The sequence below is a fragment of the Nerophis ophidion genome, linkage group LG06, assembly GCF_033978795.1.
Source record: "Nerophis ophidion isolate RoL-2023_Sa linkage group LG06, RoL_Noph_v1.0, whole genome shotgun sequence".
In the NCBI taxonomy this organism is placed as follows: domain Eukaryota; kingdom Metazoa; phylum Chordata; class Actinopteri; order Syngnathiformes; family Syngnathidae; genus Nerophis; species Nerophis ophidion.
This window is the reverse complement of record NC_084616.1, coordinates 15,620,353-15,636,511: the sequence shown is the minus strand read 5'-3', so window position 1 is coordinate 15,636,511 and position 16,159 is coordinate 15,620,353. Positions and strand designations below refer to the sequence as shown.

At 41.8% G+C, this 16,159-nt stretch overlaps 1 protein-coding gene across 1 annotated transcript in view; it reads right to left on the bottom strand.

Annotated features, from left to right (window-relative positions):
• The window catches only part of atp5f1b (ATP synthase F1 subunit beta), a 16,170-nt gene extending 781 nt beyond the window's left edge, over window positions 1-15,389 (bottom strand). Inside the window, exons 1-9 of the mRNA XM_061902758.1 lie at window positions 15,228-15,389; window positions 7,391-7,564; window positions 7,143-7,317; window positions 6,933-7,054; window positions 5,032-5,216; window positions 4,806-4,964; window positions 4,609-4,731; window positions 2,286-2,498; window positions 2,009-2,210 (exon numbers count right to left, since the gene is read on the bottom strand). Coding sequence (XP_061758742.1) covers window positions 2,009-2,210; window positions 2,286-2,498; window positions 4,609-4,731; window positions 4,806-4,964; window positions 5,032-5,216; window positions 6,933-7,054; window positions 7,143-7,317; window positions 7,391-7,564; window positions 15,228-15,330 — 1,456 coding nt within the window. The 5' untranslated portion in view covers window positions 15,331-15,389. The remainder of the gene's footprint in view (window positions 1-2,008; window positions 2,211-2,285; window positions 2,499-4,608; window positions 4,732-4,805; window positions 4,965-5,031; window positions 5,217-6,932; window positions 7,055-7,142; window positions 7,318-7,390; window positions 7,565-15,227) is intronic.
• Between the last annotated feature and the right edge of the window lie 770 nt (window positions 15,390-16,159).

Here is a 16,159-nt window from a genome sequence, read left to right as displayed (position 1 = left end):
TTTCTTACATACGCACATACTTGCCAACCTTGAGACCTCCGAATTCGGGAGATGGGGGGTGAGAGAGGGCGGATATTGTAGTGTCCCGGAAGAGTTAGTGCTGCAAGGGTTTTTGTTCTGTTGCGTTACGGTGCGGATGCTCTCCCGAAAAGTATTTGTCATTCTTGTTTGAGGGTTGCCGTAGAAACAACTTTAACACTGTGAACCCACACCAGTGTGACCTGTATGGCTGTTGATCAAGTATGCCTTGCATTCACTTAAGTGTGTGTAAAAGCCGCATATATTATGTGACTGGGCCGGCACGCTGTTTGTATGGAGGAAACGCGGACTGGACGACAGGTTGTAGAGGATGCTAAAGGCGGCGCCTTTAAAAGGCACGCCTCAATTATTGTTGTCCGGATGGGAGTGGGGAGAAATTCTGGAGAATGGTTGCCCTGGGAGATTTTCGGGAGGGGCACTGAAATTCAGAGTCTCCCAGGAAAAATCGGGAGGGTTGGCAAGTATGCATATGCGGCATGGGTAACGTTAGCTGTGGTGCGAGTGGTAATAGGAGAGAAAGAAGGTCCGAATATGGTAACAAATGAAGGAAGAATTCCCAAGAAAAACAGAAGGGGGTCTGTCGTCTGGCGGTGGTTTGGCTTCAAGTGGGAATATGTCAGACAACCGTAATTTGTCAAGTGTGGGGCAAAAGCGTTGCTACCAAAAGTAGCATTACTGCTAATATGGGGCATAATTTCAAAAGTCACCCGCCAGAGAATGAAGAGCGCTTGAAACTCCGCATGTCAACATTTCCGTTCGGTGCCACACCAACAAAATGCAGAGGCAACCATTTCCACATCAATACCATATGAAAAAAAAAAAATCAATCAATCAATGTTTACTTATATAGCCCTAAATCACTAAGGTCTCAAAGGGCTGCACAAACCACTACCACATCTTCGGTAGGCCCACATAAGGGCAAGGAAAACTCACACCCAGTGGGACGTCGGTGACAATGATGACCAATAGTCAACAGAAGGAGATAACATCCGCAGAAACCTACTACATAGCGAAGGACATATACTATTTGATTTCCTATTATGCAGCTACTTATTTGACAGTTATTAAAATATCTTGTGTGATATCATGCACTAAAGTGCATGATATTTGTTTTAAACTATTGTAGTGGCGTTCTGTACAAAAAGTGCACTTTAATTTAGTGTTATATGTCATTGTGGAGAGGCGGAGGCGACGGCGGGGCAGGACACGCTTTGGCCCTGCTCAAGATGGCGGCCAGGAGGCGGAAAATGCGGCCGAACGTGCCGGGAGCAACGCCGCAACAATCAAGATCAGGTGCGTGGCTCACAATCTGCCTATCTCCTCTCAGTGTATAAAAGGGGAGGAGGAAAGATCATGGCAGGAGTAGGAGAACCAGCAACAGAACCTGAAGAGCGAAAACGTCCAAGAGCGAGCCGAAGAGGCAGCCGACTGAAACCCAGCGAGGAGCAAAGCAGCTGAAAAGCGATCTGATCAAAATACAAAGCTTGTGCTATTAGAAAAAATAAACAAGAGTCAAACCTGCTAAAGCATGTCCTTCTTTGATGGTCCATGTAACCCGCACAATGACGGCAAGAGTCTGTCACAGTCATCTTAGTAACATCATGCACAAAAGTACACTAATAGCTTGTTTAAAAATGTCTGAAAATCTTGCACTTTCCGTTTTGAAATGACAAATGTTTGTGCCACTGCTTAATAACGGTTTAATAAATACAGTTTTGGTCAATTTACTTGTGGTTTCCCTCTCTGCATGAAATTTTAAAATGAGCATATATTAATGCAGTATGAACAAGAATGTCTTAATGTAGACACAGAACCATCATACTGCTGTGATTATATGCATCAACAAAATGTCGAGATATATAGTTTATCGGAACATGGCCTAAAAATAGAGATACAAAAAGGCCATATCGCCCAGCCCTAATCTCAGCTCTCTATTATTGCTATTTGTACTTCAAGGTAAAAACCTCACCTCCAAGAATGCTCTTAAAGCCTTTAATGGTCTCCTTCAGGGGCACCAGCTTGCCCATGTGGCCTGTGAAGACTTCAGCCACCTGGAAGGGCTGAGACAGGAACCTCTGGATCTTACGTGCACGGGCCACAGTCAGCTTGTCCTCCTCAGACAACTCATCCATACCCAGGATGGCGATGATATCCTGAAGGGACTTGTAGTCCTGCAGTAGAGAAGGGTGAACAAAAGCTACTTGGCTTGGAAGGCCAGCAAAGGACACAATTCGGAAAGTTCAGACCTGAAGGATCTTCTGCACGCCGCGGGCGATGTCGTAGTGCTCGGCGCCGACAATGTTGGGGTCCATGATACGGGAGGTGGAGTCCAGAGGGTCGACGGCGGGGTAGATGCCCAGCTCAGCGATGGCGCGGGACAAGACGGTGGTGGCGTCCAAGTGAGCAAAGGTAGTGGCGGGGGCGGGGTCAGTCAAGTCATCAGCAGGCACGTAGATGGCCTGATGTGAATTATAATAGACTTAATAGGGATACAAGAGATCCACTCATACAAGTGTCATAAATCAGAAATACATTTTTACTTCCCAACAACTTCAGATCTCTCGATTGATACTCCTATTATTCTAAATCAATAATGGCCCTGGCCAGTTTTTAATTATAGAAAAATGCTAAATATGCAATATTTCCAAGAAAATCAAAGTTTATTTATATAGTCCATAAATCACAAGTGTCTAAAAGGGCTGCACAAACCACAACGACATCCTCTGCTCAGATCCCACATCAGGGCAAGGAAAATTTCAACCCAATGGGATACTATGAGAAACATCGAGTGGACCTCTCTCCCTCTCCTATAACGACCAGCTAATGTGGTTTGGATTTGGGGTCAGTTTTCCTTAAGTTTGCAAACACGCCGTCCGTGCCGGAAAGGGGATTGGCAGAGAATGAGGAAGTGTGCGTCCGGGGAAGCGCGGAGACGAAAGATTTTGCGCCACAGTTAAAACCTGTTGGAAGTGTGCCCATTGTTATAAGATTGGTAATAAAAAATAAAAATGGCGTCATATTTGTGTGATTTCTTCTGAGGGTTACAAGAAGTTACATTTAATTTGTTAAAAGAAAACGTATTAATAATTTGTCCCACAGCCCGGCCGGGGGGAGATTCTTTTTTCTTGTCATGAAAAAGGGAGATTTTTTGGGTTGGTGCACTAATTGTAAGTGTATCTTGTGTTTTTTTGTTGATTTAAGAGAAAAAAAAAAAAAAAAAAAAAATAATAATAATTATATATATATATATATATATATATATATATATATATATATATATATATATTCTGCGGCCCGGTGGTTGGGGACCACTGATTTACCCGATCAAAACTAAGAATTAAGCTCATGGTTTTCTGGCGCCATCTGGTGGATAATCAGCACAATTGCACCACAATATTTCTTTGTTTTTCCATGGAAAAAAACATTAATATTCCAGGAATACAGTATGGTAAAAGAAATAATGGGAGTCAACGAGGCAGAAAGTCGTTAAGAGAAAGTGTTTATACTTTATAGGGAGTGTGAATCTTTGGTCACCCAACGATTCGATTCTTGATTCACACACATTCTCACAATGTACTATTTGGTATAATAGGTTACATGTTAGAAAAGCTGACTTCTGGTTGCATGCGCATTGCTTAAATAAATCTAAAGGGTTATAAAAAAATAAATAATTGTTATTGAATCAATTCTGAAAATTATGAATCAATTTAGGCTCGGGATGAATAAGAATTATTTTTTTTTTGTGCACCCCTAATACTTAATTTTGATATCCTATTCTAACATTACAATGGCAATTTAAAAAAAAAAACTTGAAAAACTCCCTGGCTAACTTTCACACTGATCAAAGAACACATGTAATGCCTGTTTTATGCTCTAGTGCAGTGGTTCTCATACGCGTACCCCTGGGGTACTTGAAGGTGTGCCAAGGGGTACGTGAGATTTTTTTTTTTTTTAATATTCTTAAAATAACAAGAATTCAAAAATCCTTTATAAATATATTTATTGAATAATACTTCAACAAAATATGAATGTGAGTTCATAAACTGTGAAAAAACAACAACAACGCAACATTCAGTGTTGACAGACTTTTTGTGGAGATGTTCCATAAATATTGATGTTAAATGATGTTCCTTATTTTGTGAAGAAATGTTTTGAATTAAATTCATGAATCCAGATGGATCTCTATTACAATCCCCAAAGAGGGCACTTTGAGTCGATGACTACTTCTATGTGTAGAAATCTTTATCTAGAATTGAATCACTTTTTTATTCAACAAATGTTATTTTTATATATTTCTTTCCAAATAGTTCAAGAAAGACCACTACAATTGATCCCCTGGGATCAATAAAGTACTTTCTATTCTATTCTATACAAATTAGCAATATTTTGCACAGTTATACAATTTAATAAATCGTATTTTAATTTAACTCTTTTTTCCCCAACCAAAAATGCTTTGCTCTTAGGGGTTACTTAAATTAAAAAAATGTTCACAGGGGGTAAATCACTGAAAAAAGGTTGAGAACCACTGCCCTGGGGGTGCACAAGGGTTAAAAAAAGGTATGAATGTACCTGCACTGATGTGATGGAACCCTTCTTGGTGGTGGTGATCCTCTCCTGCATGGTACCCATGTCCGTGGCCAGAGTGGGCTGGTAGCCCACAGCAGAGGGGATACGACCCAGCAGGGCAGACACCTGACCAAACAAAGACAATGTCGTCAAACTAATCCCGACTTGGGTTTTGACCTGATCTTCGGGGAGCAGCCGACCTCTGAGCCAGCCTGAGTGAAGCGGAAGATGTTGTCGATGAAAAGCAGCACGTCCTGACCCTCCTGGTCACGGAAGTACTCCGCCACGGTCAAGCCAGTCAGGGCCACTCTGGCACGGGCGCCGGGGGGCTCGTTCATCTGGCCGTACACCAGCGCCACCTGGCGGAAGAAAGGAAAAGGTCAACCCAGAGCCTTGAATGGCGATGCAGGAGTGGTGCGTCCTCACCTTGGAGGTGGTGTCCTTCAGGTTGATGACGCCGGACTCAATCATTTCATGGTACAAGTCGTTTCCCTCGCGGGTACGCTCGCCCACGCCGGCGAACACGGAGTAACCGCCATGGGCCTTGGCCACGTTGTTGATCAGCTCCATGATCAGCACAGTCTTCCCCACACCAGCACCACCAAACAGCCCTGAAACCAAAAATTCACCGTTCATTTTCCCCCCCAAGTGAAGCTAAATATATTCCATCAAGGACACAGTCCTGCAGGGCCGTCCCCGGCCGTTTGGTAGACATCCAGGCGACAGGGGCGCTCCGCCAGGGGAAACCGCCATCCACAACTTCAGGTGGGATGGAACAATCCATACAACACGTCACAGACGACATCACGTGACGAAACTTGTCAGGTACAAAATTTTACCTTACCAGCCTGTATAAATCAACCATTTATAAATACAGCTACAATTTGTCAGCTACGGCTCGGCGATATACTCAATATATCGCGGGTTTGTCTCTGAGCGATATTGAAAATGATATTCAAGTATACGTTCTCACGCAGTTGCTTTTAGATGCGGGGATTACACTGCATGCGTTTCCCCCTCTTTCTTGTCACTCCTCACAGAAACTTAAAACAAGTGCATCTTCTTACATACGTGACACGAGTGCAACGTCACACGCCCTCCCGGAGCAGAGAAGTAGCGACATGGTAACATTAGCTGTGACGCTAACAGAGTGGTGCGAGTGGTAATACGAGAGAAAGAGAAGGTGCCAATCTGGTGACAAATGGAGGAGGAATGAATTCCCAAGAAAAACAGCACGGGGTGCATCGTCTGGCGGTGGTTTGGCTTTAGGCGGGAACATGTTGAACATTTATACGGCAGAAGCTTTGCTATAAAAAGTAACAGCACTGCTAATTTGTAGCATCATTTGAAAAGTCACCCCGCTAGAGAATGAACAGTGCTTCAAACTCCGCATGTCAATATTTGGTGCCACACCCACAAAATGCAGAAGCAACTATTTCCACATCAACACCGTAGACATACTATTCGATATGCAGGTCATTTTTATGTGACACATTGAAATATATTGTGTGACATCATGCACAAAAGTGCACTTTTTGTTTTAAACTATTATAGTGGCGTTCTGTACAAAAAGTGCACTTTAATTTAGAGTTTTGATATGTAATCTTAGTGACATCATGCACAAAAGTGCGCTAATAGCTTGTTTTAAAATGTCTGACATTCTTGCACTTTCTGTTTTGAAATGTGAAGTGAATTATATTTATATAGCGCTTTTCTCAAGTGACTCAAAGCGCTTTACATAGTGACACCCAATATGCTAAGTTACATTTAAACCAGTGTGGGTGGCACTGGGAGCAGGTGGGTAAAGTGTCTTGCCCAAGGACAACGGCAGTAACTAGGATGGCACAAGTGGGAATCAAAACCTGCAACCCTCAAGTTGCTGGCACGGCCACTCTACCAACTGAGCTATGCCGCCCATGAATGTTTGGGCCACTGCTTAATAACTGTTTAATAAATACAGTTTTGGTCAATTGACTTAGTTGTGATTTGCCTCTCTGCATGAAAGTTTAAATGTAGCATATATCAATGCAGTATAAACAAGAATGTTTTAATGTAGACAGAATCATCATACTGCTGTGATTATATTCATTAAGTGTTCAGTCAATGCTAAGGCAAAATATCGAGATATATACATATATACACACACACATACATACATATATATATTATACCACAATATGGCCCAAAAATATTGAGATATTAAAAAAAAGGCCATATCGCCCAGCAATAGTGTCAACATGCATTATCATGATACATTTAGTATTAAAACTCCAACAACAAAATGTATATAATTTCATCTATATGGCACAACTCCACTTCACACGTACCGATTTTTCCTCCCTTGGCATAGGGGGCAAGCAGGTCCACCACCTTAATGCCAGTGACAAGAATCTCCTGCTCCACACTCATGTCGGTGAATTCAGGGGCCTCAGCATGGATGGGGGCAGTCCTGCGAGGAGAATAAAAAGGCAAATATAAATTTTTAGATACAAAGTGTGCAAATTTAAAAAAAAAAAACACAAAAAACAAAAACTTACTGCTTTGTGGAAATGGGGCCCCTCTCATCAATAGGCTCACCAATGACATTCATAATCCTGCCCAGGGTCTCTGGACCCACTGGGATCCTAATGGGGGCACCGGTGTCCAGAACCTTCTGTCCACGGACCAGACCTTCAGTACCGTCCATAGCAATAGTGCGCACAGTGTTCTCACCTGGACAGAAGCAGACTACAGTGAACGCAGAGCACTTCCTGTGTTGAAGAGCACCGACGGGAGAGGTTCTTACCAAGATGCTGTGCAACCTCCAAGACCAGCCGAGACTCTCTGCTGCTGACCTCCAGGGCGTTGAGGATGGGTGGAAGGGCCTCGTCGAACTGGACGTCCACGACGGCACCGATGACCGCCACGATGCGTCCAGTGGCGACACTGGCAGCGGCGGCAGGTGCAACATAGTCTCGCCCTGTAAGAAAGGGAAAAAAAACACAAATTAAAAATGTATTTATATATACCGTATATATCGGACTATAAGTCACAGTTTTTTTTTTCATATTCCGGCCGGGGGTGCGACTTATACGCAGGAACGACTTGTGTGAAATTAACACATTACTGTAAAATATAATTTAGCTTATTCACGTAAAAGGCTAGACGTATAAGATTTCACGGGATTTAGCGATTAGGAGTGACAGATTGTTTGGTAAAACGTATAGCATGTTCTATGTTATAGTTATTTGAATGACTCATACCATAATATGTTAGGTTAACATACCAGGCACCTTCTTAGTTGGTTATTTATGCCTCATATAACGTACACTTATTCAGCCTGTTCACTATTCTTTATTTATTTTAAATTGCCTTTCAAATGTCTATTCTTGGTGTTGGGTTTTATCAAATAAATTTCCCCCAAAAATTGGACTTATGTTTTTTCCTTCTTTATGCATTTTCGGAAGGTGCGACTTACACTCAAAAAAATACGGTACACATTAGAGATGCGCGGATAGGCAATTATATCATCCGCAACCGCATCACTAAAGTCATCAACCACCCGCCATCCAACCGAACCAACATTTTATCAAAACCGTAACCACCCGCCCGTTGATATATATCAGGGCTAGGCAACCTTTAACACTAGAAAGCTAATTTGACCCAACTCACAGAGTAAAGAAGAAAATGGGAGCCGTACCCATTCTCAAATAATATTTACTGGAGCTATTTCAGACAACGAGAATAAGGGCATGCTATGAAACCATTGCCTCTGACGCCTTTTACAACATGTACAAACTGCTTGCCAGTCCAGCAACATGTTGTATGCAGCTTCCGCTGATACATGTACAAGATTGAAAGGCATACTGGGTGATACAGAGTACACTGATGGTTACCCAGAATCCTTTGCAATCATGACTCTTCCTGACTATATTTTACACCCCCGCAACGGGGACGGACGGACGGACAGGGGGGTGTTTGGTGCTAGCGGGGTGTATAAAGGAGTCAGGAATAGTCATGGATATAACGGATTCTGGGTATTTGTCGTATTGCGTTTATGTGAGGATGTCTTACCGAAATGTGTTTGTCATTCTTGTTTGGTGTAGCTTCACAGTGTGGCGCATATTAGTAAGAGTGTTAAAGTTGTTTATATCACAACCATCAGTGTACTCTGTGTCACCCAGTATGCCTTGCAGTCGTGTACGTGTATCTACGGAAGTCACATAAAACACGTTGCTGGACTGGCAAGTATTTTGCACATGTTGTAGAAGGTGTCAAAGGCAATGGCTTCATAGCACGCCCTTATTCTTGTTATCTGGGTGACCACCAGCAGATATTTGCGAGAATGTTATAGTCTCCTATTACCTTCATTACTTTGTGACACGGGTGAAAATGGCTTTTTGAGTGGTAAAGGTTGCCGATCCCTGAACTTCATATATTAAATATATCCGAATGGCTTAACCGCCACCCGCCCGAATCTATTTAAAATCAATTTTTTCGTCATGTCACCTGCCCGCCCCGCGGTTTATTCGCGGATGAGACCGCAAACCGCGCATCTCTAGTACACATACACACAAAACAAGAACAGTTCAACTCTGGTCATTTATGTTTTTATTACCATGAATGTAATTGAAAACAATTGGTTTAGAGATGCCAGGTATGAATAAGACTCATTTGAATCACTAATTATTTCGATATCCAACCAATTCTAAAATGTTCAAAAATATGTTTTATGGGATATCTTTGTGTCTGTACATCATACAGTAGCAGCCAAGAGGAACTTTTGTAAAAGGTTGAATTACAGCAGTCCGATAAAATATAACACACTATCAATTTAAAAAACGTGTTTATCAAAATGTTTGATATTCATATATCTTAAACTTAATCGCAAAAACCTGGAAGTTGAGAAGCAAGGTTGGTTGCATGAACAAAGTCACTTGCTCTCTGGTCACCTAGCGACGCAGGAAGTGATCACTGATCAGTAGGAGTGACACACTGACAGCCAATTGGGGAAAAGTGTCAACTATCACGTTTGAATGTGCCGTCTTGTTGATTCTTTGCATGGAGTAAGAAAAAGTAAAAATTAAGACGTGGATAAAAGAGGAAAGGTCACCTGGACAGTATGTCAACTTATTTGGATGTTTTCCAAAGGAGACAGTAGTCAGCCCAATGTGGCCTCTAAATGACGCAGGGGATCTGGTCCCCACAAAGACTGGTAATACCACACCACCTTAGCCGCGCTCACCCTTTACAGCATAGCTGTAACTTTCTGCCACTTAACCTGCAGAAAATAGTTGTTTTCTCTGTTTACATTTTCACACTTTTCTTACACTTTATGCATTTATTTTCCTCATTTTTGTCCTTTTTTTTTTAAAAGCTTAATTGTCCAATGTGATTTTACAATTTTGTTTACCATGGTTTGTTTTGACATTTAACCACTCCAAGGTTTCTCATAGTCATCATGGTCGACGTCCCACTGGGATGAGTTTTTCCTCGCCTTTATTTGGGCCCTACAGAGGATGTCGTTTTTGTTTGTGCAGCCCTTTGAGGCAATTGTGATTTAGGGCTATATAAATAAACATTGATTGATAAATGGTAAATAGGTTATACTTTTATAGTGCTTTTCTACCTTCAAGGTACTCAAAGCGTTCACATTCACCCATTTGTAACCCATATTTAAAATTCCCATTAAATACATGCATATAGTGCAAATACTTTTATTGTGGAGGTTTACTTCCTGCCCCAAAATGGTGCTCGCTTCCTCTTAAGGAAATGCTGCGCACTTCACCATGCTCTCTCGTCTCTGCTGTGGGACGCGCTGGAGAAGAAACTTCTCTCCCCCACACTTTGCAAACTTCATAATTAGGTGAGTCTTTTGCCATGGCATAATCAACGGAATTCCATGTGCCATGTCGCCAATATTATGTTTGCATCTGTTTTAGCATAGGCGCTAACCGCTGCTATTCCTCCATAGAGTCAACATGTTCGATTAACTATCGGGCCGGGCAGGTGTGTTGTTTTGCCCTTGATTACTCAGGTAATTACCTTTTATTTTCTTATGATCACCCAGCCGATTTATAGGCAACAATTTAGTCCGGCAAAGTGGTAAAGGGCTTTGCGGTGCTAATATGCTTTAGCCACTTTGTGGATTCTTTTCTGAGTTTGTCTTCTTTACTACGCGCTCTAGATGGAACGCAGGTGTGTGTATTTGGTTTGCTGCTTGATTGCTTATCAACTTTGAATGTTTGGACAAGTACTTGAATTTGAATTATGATATATTGAGTTTCTAATGAGTATTATTATGAAAATACTTTATATGAGTGCACTTGTAATTGAATTTGTAATTTATCCATGAGTGTGTTTTATCACTTTAGATAAGAAATCATAATCTGTATAATTAGAAATGTATTATGAATGTTCATTTTTATTGGACTCACAATTGTATATTAATCAACATGGTTAATCATGTCATATCAATTGTATTAGAAATTTAATATGAACGTTCATTTTAATTGGACTCATGATTGTATATTAATCAATCATGGTTAAATGATGTCATCAATTGGTTTATTAGTATAAAAAAAGTGTGTCATTCCGGACAATTGAAAACTTACATTATGATTTCAAGTAAATATATAATGTACTTTGCTAGTGAAGAGGTAACTAGGTTACTCATTTTGTTTTTTAGAATTTTAGTTCAGGTTTTTTTTTTCCGGGAAGGAATACCCGGTGACCCAAACAACTTGAGCTCCCTATCCACCTAAAAACTCAACAAAATGGCGAGCTAAACATCTATGCGGGCGGACAAGCATTTTTTTTTCCACTCCTCCGCTGTGAACCTTTTGGATTAGTTTTGTTTTTTAACTGAACTTTTGGACCAACGAGAAAGTCGTTGCCTTTTGCGTATCTTTTGAACTGAACTGTGAACGGCTTCCGAAAAGGAAGCAGGACTGTATCTTGTATTTTTGTTTTGGGCATTTTTTTTTCCTATTGTTTTATCTGTGGTATTTATGTTCTTGTGTCAATACATTTAATGCAGTCGAAACCAAGATAACTAGTTGTCATCTTTCATACCTTAGGCTCCTAGACGAACCATCTTATGTCACACAATTTACACTCTTAACCCGCCTAGCACATGCTAGCGTTACACATTCACACTTTGATGGCGGGAGCTGCCATGCAAGGTCATAACCCCGAGCAAGGGTGAAGTGTCTTGTTCAAGGACACAATGGGTGTGACGTGGTTGGTAGAAGTTGGGGATGGAACCAAGAACCCTCAGGTTGCTGGCACGGCCACTCTTCCAACTGCGCCACGCCGTTCCATTTCCGTCTTGATTTAGTCAATTGAAGCTTACATATAAATGGTTTGTCACTTTTTTCTCCTGGTCCATACCATTTTTTTTTAATTATTCGATTCCCATTCATGAAAAAAATTAAGGCTGCGTCTACAGTAAGCCGGATAACACCTTAAACAAAATATTTAGCCACACTAAACCAGCGTTTAAGGTCCACCTCCTGGGACAAATTTTTACATGGCTAAGTGCGCCATGGACTCATTGTTCGTTTACAAACTGAATTCGGAGAGGAGGTGACATCAGAACACGCCACAGCCAGCTTTGTAATAAAGTGGTTTTGTAACTCGGAGCCAACTACTTGAAATATGAAGGCTAGTCATCCAGACATGCCGTGTTTCTCCTTCTACATGTGGAAATCACAAACGAACACCTTAAGAGTAAGCGATTGTAGCTATTTGGGATACAACACTTCTCAAGACAGCAAGAGAACTTTCAAATGTCCAGGTCAGCTGTGATTCTAAATACCGAAAAATTGTTTAAAGGCACATTTTTCTCTTGGTCCTTACTAGAGATGTCCGATAACATCGGCCAATAAATGCTTTAAAGTGTGGTATCGGAAATGATCTGTATCAGTTTCAAAAAGTAAAATTAATGACTTTTGAAAACGGCGCTGTACGGAGCGGTACACGGACGTAAGAAGTACGGATCAGATGAGTCTCCCAGTCCCACACACAACACAGGAGTTGACGACTGCAGCACCAAACGTTTAGTGGCGAAGCTTGATGACCTCATCAAACTGCTGCGAGCGCAGCATAACGACGAGTGTGTTGTTGCCGGCGCTGTAGCCGTGGCTAACAAGCCAGCTCGCTCTTTGGCTAATATCAATGGTTTGGGATTATTTTAAAGTGTCTGACGGATAAAAAAACTGGCAATTTGCAATGACTGCAAAAAGTTGGTTATGAGAGGAACCAAAGCATCTTCCTTTGAGGTGAAGTGAATTATATTTATATAGCGTTTTTTCTCTAGTGACTCAAAGCACTATACAGAGTGAAACCCAATATCTAAGTTACATTCAAACCAGTGTGGGTGGCACTGGGAGCAGGTGGGTAAAGTGTCTTGCCCAAGGACACAACGGCAGTGACTAGGTTGGCAGAAGCGGGAATTGAACCTGTAACCCTCAAGTTGCTGGCACGGCCACTCTACCAACAGAGCTAATCCGCCCCACCTCTTCAAGAATCATAAGGATACACAATGAATACAAGCGGAAGATGGACGAAAAGCAAACACTGGAAAAAAGTAGTACCACACAGATGTCGTGTAGACACTCCGCAAAAATACAACAAAAACCACCCCAGAGCGAAAACCCACATTGTGGCCAGGGACAACGCACACAGAATGGCAAAGGATACGGTGAAGTTTGGATGGCACACAGAAATATACTGACTTTTTGACGCTTAGTATAAATCCCGACTTTGTGACACTTACGGAAAAAAACGACACTAAGAAAAAATCCAGACTATTTGAACACTTACAAAAAAAATTTTTTTTGGGACACTTACAAAAAATCCTGACTTTACTTGGAAAAAAATCACAACTTTTTGAAAGAATAAATTCCGACTTTTTGACACTTAGAATAAATCTGAGCTGCCCTGTCTCAACGCAGCATTTCAGAAGCTCTGGCTGACTGGTAGGCCACTTCAAGCACTTACCACTTGCTTGCAGCACATTTGTGTTACTCATACAAATAAGTTAGAGCAGGGCAGATTGATCCCAGTTTATAATTTCCTGTTATACAGTATGCCAGGCAGTCTTGCACTAAATGAGGACTATGTTATTGTTTACTTGATTACTCTAGCATACTCTGGACTGAAGCTGTGTGCCTTTATTGTTTTTAGAAGCTGTTTTAAGGCATGTTTAAAAAAAAACAAAAAAAAACGCACTTTGTGAAAGTCAAACTATAGTATTTCCCATAGTTGTAGTGGGTAACAGGATTATCTCCGAGAGAGCATGTCCCAAATTCCAAGCTGCGGTTTTGAGGCTAATTAATAAAAATAATGCACTTTATGATTTCAATAATAAATAAGGCAGTGCCCTGTTGGCATTTTTTCAATAACTTGAGTTGATTTATGGGCTTCACGGTGGAAGAGGGGTTAGTGGATCTGCCTCACAATACGAAGGTCCTGAGAAATCAGGGTTCAATCCCGGGCTGGGGATCTTTCTGTGTGGAGTTTTCATGTCCTCCCCGTGAATGCGTGGGTTCCCTCTGGGTACTCCGGCTTCCTCCCACCTCCAAAGACATGCACCTGGGGATAGGTTGATTGGCAACACTAAATTGGCCCTAATGTGTGAATGTTGTCTGTCTGTGTTGGCCCTGCGATGAGGTGGCGACTTGTCCAGGGTGTACCCCGTCTTCCGCCCGATTGTAGCTGATAGGCACCAGCGACCCCAAAGGGAATAAGCGGTACAAAATGGATGGATGGAGTTAATTTTAGAAAACCTTGTTACATTGTTTGATGCATCCAGCAGGGCATCGAGAGAGAATTAGGCATAATAGTGTGTTAATTCCACAACTGTATATACCGGTAGATATCAGAATCGGTATTTAAGAGTTGGACAATATCGGCAAAAAAGCCATTATCGGACATCTCTAGTCCTTATAATTTTTTTAAATTGTTCGGTCTCCATCCATGAAAAAAACTAAATGACAAGAGACCGACCTAAATCTGCAGGCCACTGCTCAGTCAATGTCAAACTAAATTTAAAAAACTTTGCAAAGACACGGGTCAGTTGGAGGCAGGCAGAAAGTCCATCTTTACGCAGGTTTTGCATTTTTGATTCATATTCTGATGACCATTTAGTGGACAAGTTATCTGAATGACAAATAAATGAGCTAAGCTAACAAGGCTAAAGCCAAAAATATACATTTAAACAGCTGTAAATGACGTATCCCTCCGAGCCTTACTTAAAGACACACATATTTGTATTACCTAATTAGATGAAGTAAAGTGGATAAAATAAAATGTAGTGGTATTTAGGACATGCAGTATTGCTACTATTAGCAGTGACGTCATTAGGGGAAGGTCATTGCTTCTAGCAGTAGAAAAACACTATCTAGACATATTTGCTGCACTTTATCCGCAAAGAAGGATGATGAGCATTTGAACCCATGTTTGATAATATCTCCAACGCAAAAAACAATCTTGATATTTCAGCGTTGGGGACAAGGAGGCCTGTCGTGCAGCCGCAAAGGGCAGTCAGCGTGTCGGCTAGCCACGAAGCTAACAGCTAAGCCTCGGTCGTTCCTCGTTCCGTCTTCGCTCAAAACACGCAGAGCCTGAAGGGGACTTACGAGAAAGGACGGCCGGGGAGCCAACGAGGGCCTTCAAGGGCTGGACCCCGGGCTTGAGCGCCTTCAGGGCCCCGGTACAGCAGCGTCCCACGGCTCCCAACATCGTCGAAAAAATGGCTGAAGGTGGAAAGAGACGAGAGGAAGTCGCGCCTTTATACCCGGTGGCCCGAGATGTCGGATTGCGCTTGCGCGCGACGAGAGCGACATGCGCAGTTGAATGTATGCTGCGACGCATGCGCAGTTTTCCCTTTATTTCTTTCTTAGTTAATTCGAACATGAGCACATTTACAACACAATAAATCAAACAATTTATATCACCTCACATCACATCATGTCCGAAAAGGAGTAGGAAGAAGCAAAGCTTATGTAAAGGCCTACTGAAACCCACTACGACCGACCACGCGGTCTGATAGTTTATAGCAGGGGTCACCAACCTTTTTGAAACCAAGAGCTACTTCTTGGGTACTGATTAATACGAAGGGCTGCCAGTTTGATACACACTTAAAGGCCTACTGAAATGAGATTTTCTTATTCAAACAGGGATAGTAGGTCCATTCTATGTGTCATACTTGATCATTTTGCGATATTGCCATATTTTTGCTGAAAGGATTTAGTCGAGAACATCCACGATAAAGTTCGCAACTTTCGGTGCTAAGAGAAAAGCCCTGCCTCTACCGGAAGTCGCAGACGATGACGTCACAAGTGTGGGGGCTCCTCATATATTCACATTGTTTTTAATGTTGCTATTCGGACCGAGAAAACGACAATTTCCCCATTAATTTGAGCGAAGATGAAAGATTCGTGTTTGAGGATATTGATAGCGACGGACTAGGAAAAAAAAAAAAAAGTAAGAAAAAAAACGCGATTGCATTGGGACGGATTCCGATGTTTTTAGAGACATTTAGTAGGATAATTCTGGGAAATCCCTTATC